This window comes from Porites lutea, chromosome 1 (genome assembly GCF_958299795.1).
Source record: "Porites lutea chromosome 1, jaPorLute2.1, whole genome shotgun sequence".
Taxonomy (NCBI): Eukaryota; Metazoa; Cnidaria; class Anthozoa; order Scleractinia; family Poritidae; genus Porites; species Porites lutea.
Window position 1 is genome coordinate 3,705,846 of NC_133201.1, and position 9,355 is coordinate 3,715,200.

At 38.6% G+C, this 9,355-nt stretch overlaps 1 protein-coding gene across 2 annotated transcripts in view; it reads right to left on the reverse strand.

Annotated features, from left to right (window-relative positions):
- Window positions 1-399: 399 nt before the first annotated feature.
- LOC140942842 (DNA ligase 3-like) overlaps window positions 400-9,355 on the reverse strand; it is a 16,950-nt gene continuing 7,994 nt past the window's right edge. Inside the window, exons 12-27 of one of the 2 annotated variants that reach the window (XM_073391866.1) lie at window positions 9,251-9,313; window positions 8,488-8,567; window positions 8,107-8,194; window positions 7,558-7,635; window positions 7,377-7,412; window positions 6,855-6,942; window positions 6,024-6,166; window positions 5,138-5,212; window positions 4,516-4,662; window positions 3,543-3,573; window positions 2,814-3,019; window positions 2,507-2,584; window positions 2,132-2,167; window positions 1,866-1,951; window positions 1,301-1,367; window positions 400-869 (exon numbers count right to left, since the gene is read on the reverse strand). In XM_073391866.1, coding sequence (XP_073247967.1) covers window positions 765-869; window positions 1,301-1,367; window positions 1,866-1,951; window positions 2,132-2,167; window positions 2,507-2,584; window positions 2,814-3,019; window positions 3,543-3,573; window positions 4,516-4,662; window positions 5,138-5,212; window positions 6,024-6,166; window positions 6,855-6,942; window positions 7,377-7,412; window positions 7,558-7,635; window positions 8,107-8,194; window positions 8,488-8,567; window positions 9,251-9,313 — 1,407 coding nt within the window. In that variant the 3' untranslated portion in view covers window positions 400-764. Of the gene's footprint in view, window positions 870-1,300; window positions 1,368-1,865; window positions 1,952-2,131; window positions 2,168-2,506; window positions 2,585-2,813; window positions 3,029-3,542; window positions 3,574-4,515; window positions 4,663-5,137; window positions 5,213-6,023; window positions 6,167-6,854; window positions 6,943-7,376; window positions 7,413-7,557; window positions 7,636-8,106; window positions 8,195-8,487; window positions 8,568-9,250; window positions 9,314-9,355 lie in introns of both variants that reach the window. The other variant, XM_073391859.1, reaches the window with a different exon arrangement.

A 9,355-nucleotide genomic window follows, 5' to 3' on the forward strand; every position in this document is an offset into this window, starting at 1 on the left:
TAATGTTTGTGTTTCCAGCAAATACATTTCCATTTTTGATTAAAATCAACCTTCGGCCAAGTCATCCCTGATACTGTACAAAAAAATTCTCCAGAACAAATGGCAGTTGTAGAAAGTTTTTACTAAATCTTAAGTTTCTGTTGGCCTTTGGGCCACGGAGGGTTTAAAAAAGCAATGAAGTCTAAAAGTCAAAATATAAAGTAACTTTAAAACGGTGGTATCTTTTTATTGTCAGTTTAGAAGCTGTAATCGGATTGGTATCTGCTAGAGTTCGCTTAAAAGAAAGAGAACTGGATTTCTTTCTGAATTGTCATTACGGACACTTCGGTAAAGTGCTCTCTTTCAAATGAATTTTTTTTGCACAAATTTAAATTAGTATTATTATAGTACGAGTCAAGAATTGAGACAGCTTTATTCTCATTTGTTTTTAGGCTATTCGGGCGGGCCTCGTCTTTTATTGACATATATGGCGGGGACAAGATTTTAAAAGTGTTTTTTTCTTCGTTTAAGTAGACAGTCGTTATTGAAAATCTCAAGAGGGATGAGATTCACAAGGCGGTATAAAACTAAGTCAAATTCCTTTTTTCAAACTTTTTTAATGTTCGTTGAAGTATTCCATCAGCCTCGGTAAACTCTTTTTCTGAATGGTCTTTGACCAACCTCACTTGGAGGCGCGATTTAAGACTTCAAGGTGTTCTGTAATTATCCAAGCAGTTGATCCTGGAAGGAATTGAAAACCGTCAAAGTGATCGAGTGCTGTAAATTTATACAAGAAATTTATTAACTGGTACGAGACGGCCCTTCTTAATACACTTCCAAATCCAAGATGGCGACACAACCTTGGTCGATCCTTCCTCCTTTTGTCCATCCTAAAAAAGAAAAGGCAGACACGATAAGAACAGCGGGCATTGGTTACATCGCTAATAAAATATTTTAGCTTATCACCTCCAAAGTGTTGCTTCCAATGTCGAAGAGAAAGAACATGGGAAGAGGGGTGGAGAGGTTGGGGGGGGGGGGGGGGAATTGTACAGAGTCTATTCCCCGCTTTCATGTTTTCCATAATACACGCTTGCATTTTGAGTTTCTTCCCTCTTTATCCTTTGCAAATTTGTCTTCTTCCGTCTTTCTTCTTTCTTTGTCTCATTTTTATTTTTGCGATTTGTCTTCCCGTTTCTAGTCCGGTCCAATAAAGGCCTACAAACATTTATAGATAAGAAACTGTTCGCATTCGCAGTGAAGTTTACCACACTAATGACATGACAAAAAGTAAAAGCGCGCAAAATATTTTTCTTTTTCTTACCCCATTGTTGCTTACAATATGTGTTGCACTGGTCTTTTCAAATTCCTCCGCCAAATCTCCGTCATAACTAAAATCCAGTCACGTTAAGAATGGTTAAAAACCGGATTGTCCAGTTTTATAGATCAAAGCTTATGATCAAAGCAGCAGATAAAAAGCGCGGGAAAATTGCAATAGCGGTGCTTAAGCTGAGTTCCTTTGCAAAAATTCTGAATTCAGATTCAAGGTAAATGATGGATGAAAACTGGTCACGGTAAGACGACAAAAACCAAAGACGGATTTACAGCCTGTACCAGGGGTTGGTAGGGAATTTTGCATTCCGCTGGCCAAATTTCAAGCGGAAATTCCTCTCTTCAAATATCTCCCTAAAGAAACACTGATTCACTTTGCGAGGCTGATTCCTATTTGGATTACATCCGCTGAATTCAAGCCGAGTGCGGATTCAAAACATTACAAATCCTATTTTGGATACGAAACACAGAAACGTGTTGTTCCGTACGCTGTCGACTAAAGCGTTTTCGTAGCTCAATATTTATTAAATTAGACAAAAAGGTATTTCAAAGGATACGCAATAATATATCTTTTGAGTTTCGAGTGATCTTCAAGGTCTTTCGAGAGGAAAATTGTCAGCCCATGGAAGATGTCTTTCAAGCGCTGTAAAAAATGAAAAGGATGTCAAAGTACATTCTTTGCATAACAGAAACTGTAGATTATAATACAAATTACTAAAACAAACGAGGAGAATAACAATTTACAGGAGTTAATGGTTTTGAAAATAATTCAAAACTGACTCAAACATTATAAATGTTTCCAATAATTACAAGCCTTTCTTACCTGCCCTTTGCTTGGACTGCCAACAACTTCATCTTCCTGCGAAATTACAAAAAGCGAATAATCAAATATACAGAAACTGATGTACGAAAGTGCATTCACTATATAGTTTGATTTCCAACTAAACTTCTTATTGTTATGAAAACTAAATTTTCTTACTGCTTGTAAAACAAACCTCACTATAGCATTTGCGTGAAAAGTTGTGTGTGCTTCTTTCTTTCTTTCTTTTTTTTTCTTTCAGTTTTCCGGTTTGATACAAATTGTTAGATTGATAAATTTGCAGCTTTTTTTCTGTAGGAAGAAAAAAAAAACACCAGCTCGGCGCAAAAGGCAGTGTGTGTCAAAAACTGTTTTTTTTTTCACACCTCATTTACTTACTTTAGGATGGCTGAATTTCTGTCGGTGCTCCTCGCTCCGTTGATAGCATTTCGATGCATATTTACAAGCAGCCTTTGACTGAGGAAAGAACAACGAATATCAGCCAATGACAAGAAGCTATTACGGAGCTTGAGCTAACAGGACGGCTACAGCCGCAAAAACGTCATTTATAAAGTACTTTCGTGTTATTAGAAACTTTTTCACGATTCTTCCAACTCGGTCAGCTTGTCAAATATACGGGATCATTTTCATTCAACTTTTTGCCAGGCCAGACATGAGTTTTGAAGGACTGAAAATAAAAACAAACCTTCTTTTTAGGCGATTCATCTTCAGCAGTGTCCAACGCTTTTCTTTTCCTTGTTTCTTTCTGTGGCTCATCATTTACTTTCTTCTTGTGGTTAACTTCTGATTTAGAGTCATTGTCCTCGTTAAAGTCATCAATATCATCATCATTACTTCTATTCTCATCATCCTCACCATCATCATTGTCATCGTCATCGTCTTTCACATCTCCTGCAGTATCTTCAACAACAAAAAAAAGGTCGAATAGTGTCTTTACCTTTCGAAGTGTTTGATTTGAAATAGGCTGTAAATACTTGTCGATTTTCCTGTGTAGCTAAGTGGTGTTTGCCTAAATTGGGGTCAAAATATAATGTCATTTCGTAGGCTGGAAAATACGGTAAAAAAACTGCCTCCTTAACCTCTAAATTGGGTAGCTCTAAGTTCCAAACTGGTCCAAACTCACAAAGAGTAAACATGAGAAGGCAGAGTAGACAAAGTCAATCCAATAACTCCTCGATGTCTGATGAAGCGATGCTCTTAACTGCTGCATAGACAGTTTTCTAGCCAGCATTTACGGACACAAAAAAAGCAATGTGCTCAAAACTTTGTTCTCATTTCCGTTGTATGCGTACTAACACATGCGTAATACCATACACCAAATATGGCGATCTCTTCGAACAAAGCTGTTCCAGAAAGGTTCGGCAGTACAAAATTAAGTTTCTTTTCTTTATCATATGTAGAAAAAGCCACTCACTGTTAGATGCTTTTGAGTTCTTGAATAAAACCTGCGAAAAATGTAACAGTAATTGAATGAAAAAAGAGTAAAAGCGTAATGACAAAGCTCAGCAAGAGTTCGAATCCAGTTTTTTTTAAAATACAGCTCGGAATTTGATTCACGGCGAGCTACTTTATCACGTGACACATGGCCTACAGCGCAGGCGTATGTTTCGAACAAGCGAGCCGCGTTAACGAGCCGCGTTAAGTGTGTAGCTGCCTGTGTGTGATTGTGAAAGTAAACTAACAGCTCATTAAAATGGACATCTAAAGTTGTTTCCTACCACTACTTTCTACAAGGCGGACGCCTCTCCCGGGCAACAGTTATAAACATTTCCAACAGTGGTCTCAAAGAGTTAAGTTTAACACTATTAAGCAGACCGAATTCTAGTCTGCGCTCCGGCAGAAAACACCTGCAGTGACCTTATTTGGTCATTTTAACTTCACGTGTGAGCCTGGGACGGAATAGAAACGAATTGAACTCTGGGACAGTTTTAAGGGACACAATTGCTCTTATTAGCTATTGTAAGGTTGCCGGTAGGAAACTGGGTGAAAATTCGACACCACCGCCGCCCCCCCCCCCGCCCCCCCTCAAACCGTCCCAGGTGATATTAGACACAGTATGCAACAGAGCGAAATCTAGTATGTGCTCCGGCAGAAAACACCTGCAGTGACCTTATTTGGTCATTTTGACTTCAAGTGTGAGCCTGGGACGGTACAGAAACGAATTGAAATCTGCCGGGGACAGTTTTAAGGGAACAATCGCTCTTATTGGCTATTGCAAGGTTGCCGGCAGAGAACTGGGTGAAAATTCGACACCACCTCACCTCAAACCGTCCCACAGTGATATTAGACACAGTACCGACGCAGTTCATGCCCTAAAAGATCTTAAAATGGCCAATATGTGGACAGTTTTTCTGAATACTTCCTGGAATTAACCCTGTATAGCTCACCCTGAGATGGGGCAAATCATTGGCAGTTTCCCAGTCCTTATCATCTCTGATCCTTGTCACCCGTGGGAACCTGATTGATATTCCATCAGCTGTGTGAGTTGTTGATTTACTGAACTCTGCTCCTGTTATCTCCCATACTGGGGCTTTCTAGAGAAAAAAGAAATACAAGTCAGAATGTACTTTTTCGTAGGACGGAAGAGCGTTCCAATAGCTCAGCCTTCTCGCGGGGGAACTTTTGCGGCCAGCGACCGCGCTACTCGCGCTCAATACAAGGCAATGGAACTCTCCCACGAAATCCTACCAGCGCCTGGTCATAATAAAAGAAGACCAACATCTGACAGCAATTTTGCTCCGACAGAGTCGCAAATTTCATATATTTAAGACAATTTGTGGCCAGTGGTGTTCCATTGTTAAAGAGCAGTGATGTTCCTTTTTAAGCTTTTCATCTGATGGAAATAGGTGTTAATGTCTTTCTTCGAGTAGTTTAAGTGCAGTTTGCTACGTCTTATTACACTAGGACACCCTATTTAAAATCGAAAGTGTTATTCCTTATTTTAGAGTGAAGAAACTTTCCTTATAAACCTGCCCGTAGTTGATAATTATCCAGTAATTAAGCTTGTACCTTTGGATCTGCGATAACGAAGTCTGGAACTAAACTGCGATGAACACTCAGCCACGATGGAACCTTGGAGGGGTCCTACACAAAATCACACATCATTTATAAATAAAAATTAAATCCTATCGCAGTTCGTCTCTTTGATTACCAAACTGTTGGACAACATAGGCCCATGATAATCCACGACCAGTTAGACCCAGTACGACCTACAGTGTATATGGATACCTTCGAAAAAGAAGGAGAGGGGATCATAGAGGGGATTAAGGAGACTCCTGCAATGAGGAACCCTATATTGCTAAACAGACAAGATAAGATAAGGACAAGAGGAGACGGGTAAGGAGAAGGGGAGGGGATTATAGAGGGGGTGAAGGACACTCTTGCAATGAGGAACCTTATAATACTAAACAGACAAGATAAGATAAGGACAAGAGGAGAGGAGAGGAGAGGGGATTAAGGACACTCTTACAATGAGGAACCCCATATTGCTAAACAGATAAGTAAATATTAAATTTTCTGTTTAATTTCACTCATAAATTGCTTTATTACCTATTTTGAAATATAATTATGTACTTACTTTCTTGTTAATTAATATGTTGATGTTTGTGTATTTGTTTTTCTTTATTGTTATGTTTCAACCCTATTATTGTAATTTTTTTTTACTTTTCCTTCCCTCCTCGATTAGCTAGGCTATTTTGCAGGCAAGGATCAATTATGGTTTGTATCCAAAGAGTTTTTAATAAACGTAAACTTAAACTTGAAACGAGAAGGAGTTAAGGTTGGATTTTGCATCCATCCTCTTCGCTTTTGAAACTGATTAAAGCACGGTCATTAATCTGCGTAAAATGGGTCTTTCAAGAAATGTGGAACCTGGATAAAAAAATGTTGTAAATACCTTGCTTATTTTTGTCATTTTAAGCTCCTTGTTGAGTTTTTCAATAGTTTTATCATCATGACCATTCCCACACTTTGCAACAGTGCACCACTGTTTAGTATCTGGATCCCAGACCCCCATCAGAAAGATTGACATCAGTCCCCCTGCAATTAAACACAAATTAAGGGCGCTTTCCATTTGTCAGAACTGACCGGCCAGACCATTCCCGTCGCAGTGATAATTTCCCTTTTAATCAAAACTCTCCGGCCAGATCAGTCAAATCCTGAATAGTATGCACGAAGGAGATGGTCTTTCAGCAAAAACTCTTGGAAAAAGCCTATTTCATTTTCAAACTGACTGGTAGAGCAATGGTCCGGCCGACCAGTTCTGTCAAATGGAAAGCGCCCTAAGTCAACCGCTGATCAAATGGTGTATGGGAGTTAATGATAGTTGCCGGAAGCGAGAGTTTTGATCCCAAACTATCATCAGCTACTCTTGATGGTCTTAAAGTAATTGCGTCGCTCAAATTGATCCCAAACTATCGTCAGCTGCTCTTAATTGTCGTAAAGAAATTGACTTCGCTCAAATTGTAAGAGTTCTGGTCAGTGTTGTTTGTCAAGAACACTGAAGAATAGATTTTGTGACAGTAACAAAGTTGCAATTTCTAATGTTGTTTAGTCCAAGCAGAAGCATAACAGTCTTTATTTAAATTTGCGAAAAGTGTACTTATTTACTTCTTTTTATCAGATCTGTACCACCCACTCTTGCCTCAGCCTCTTAAGGTCTACAACAACTACTTACACCATAAGGCCGTTTTGGAAAATGATGTCATAATGTAAACGGACCATTCACCTTTGTTTCCGGTCCCATAGTAGGCCCCCAGTACCACAAGGTCAGCAGTATCAGCCATTGCACCTTCTTCAAGATAATCTTTCTTCATCTTACGTGTAGTGACATTGAGAAAAAGTGAGAAGAAGAAGAAACAAAAGAATGTTAGAAGGTTTGAACATAGCCTGCAGTGCAGGCGTATTTTGGATGGGCGAAACCTTGTTCGTGTTCGTAATATTGTTGTAGCCGCCATCTTTGATTTTATGACAGTGGAAGATTGGGAAGAGTAGAAATAGTAACCCTTACGGTAGGTGCGAGGGCGAAAGAAGGAAAGTGGGGAGGAGGAGGGGAGAAAAAAAATATGTTTTCTCTTCTCTCTCCCCGCCCCCTCCCCGCTCCCTTTGACTCTCCCCATCTCCTCCTCTCTTCGGGAAGTTTCAACATGGCGCTTTCGTGAGCAAATTGCGCACTAAAAGGAAACGCCTGCTCTGCAGGCTAGTTTGAACAGCTTTTGTGCTTTTGGTAAACTGGACTTTAACTCGTTACCTTAAGCCAGTGTCTTTTTCCTGGTTCATATATACTCTGCAAATTGAAAGAATAAAAATAAATAAATACAAAAACAAACACAGGCATTTTCACTTTTATTTCGTTACTCATATATTCAAGAAAATCGTGCCAAAACAAATTATCAGTAAAATTAATTTATTAAAATTATGTACTACATTACATTTACATCCTTGAGAACAAGTCCTTCCAGACCTTCATTCATGGCTCTTGTCATTAACTTGGACAGCTCTTTTTCTGTCTATACAGAATAAACACAATATTGTTCTATTCTACATAATAAAATATCAGAACAAAGGAAACTGGGGGTACATGTAACTATGCATTTAGCATCCAAGGAAGCTGTTGCACTAACAGGGCTTAAGCCCAAGTATTAAAATTTCAATTCTCATTTGTTGCTCCTATACATTCATTTCAAAAGCAGTGGGGAGAAGCTGTCATTTAATTCATTGTCTGATCATGTCTTTAATTCTTGTCACCACACTGTTTAACAGAGCATTGAGACTACAAGGAGAAATTTGGTGTTGTTAACCCTTGAGGTTTAAAGTCTTTAATTAATCCCTTTCACTTCCGGAATTAACTTAAACCAAATTTTAAAAAAAACAACAACAACAACAAACAAGGCTGAAAAACAAATGGTAAGATGTATCACTCAGTATTTTTCATTAGAATGGTCACATTTCAGACAGCATGTACAACTGAAATCACATACCCTTAAGAAGTTTGTTTCAGACAACATGATTTTATTTGGAATGACAGTGACGTTTTTTTCCAGGATTTGCCGCCTTTCTTTCATACTCCTGAAAACATTCAAAGTCAAAACACGGTAGAAGATCAACTAGAAGTAACAGTACTGTAATCTCTATCAAGGTAAAATTTGAACTGAATCTTAAAGAAAACAACAGTATTACAGTAGAACCCCAGTAACTCGAACTCTGAAGGGAAACAAAAAACAGTTCGAGTTATTGGGTAATTTTCAGTGAAGTTTTGACTAAGGGAAGAGAAAATTTGATCGAGTTAGCGAGGAATTCGAGTTATCCAAGTTCGAGTTACTGGGGTAGACAACAGAGTTCACAATCTCTGTGAAACCTACTTTTTCATCACATTTTCATCGTTAAACTGAAGGCAGTCAAAGATAAATAAGCAAACACTGGCATCTTTAAATGCTGATTTCTATGAAATGAGAGGAAAAGATGTGATTATAGAAGCACCATATTAAGATTCCAAAAGGTTACAAAAGAGCCACTGAAAAAGGCATCAAACAGGCTGTTTATCTGATATAAAGACACTGAGCAATGACAGAGTAAAAAACAAACAAGGTAGGGAAAGGTTTTCTCTACACCAACTAAGTGATACCTGGCTTTTGATAAGGAATGGTTCAAGTGTTTAACATTTAATTTATCAGATGATCAGTAATTCTTGAAGAAATTCGAACTTAAGATGAAGTTTGCAAACTTTTATCGTACAGTAACAATTGCCATTACATGATCCTTAGTTTTTTAGCCGGTAAACAGGCTCCAAGGGAAGTGTGGTGTGGAGAGAAGGAGGCCTCCCTTTCTCTCCATCCCTTTCCCCCACTAGAGAAGGGGCATTTTGTAGACTATTGTTTCTAATCATTAGTCATTACTCAGTTTGAGAAGGTTACATGAAAAGACAGGAAGCCCATTAACAAGCCAAGTCAACCAGCAGGTCCTAATGAAGTGCGCCTAACAAACTTTAGCGCGCACAAAATGTTCTCCGCTGTGTCAAGAGTGTGATATTCCCTGAGCTGCATTTTCAGTAACATTGCAAACCTATGAAATAACATATGGAACTGCACGTTTCTTTAACCTAACTACTACCATGAGGGCTAGTACCTTATGGATGCCTAGAGTTCCAAATGGAAGAGGAGTGCCAGTGTTGGTATCTACAAGCAGAACCTGTGATTTGAAGTATAATGAAAAGCATTCAAATTTGATATA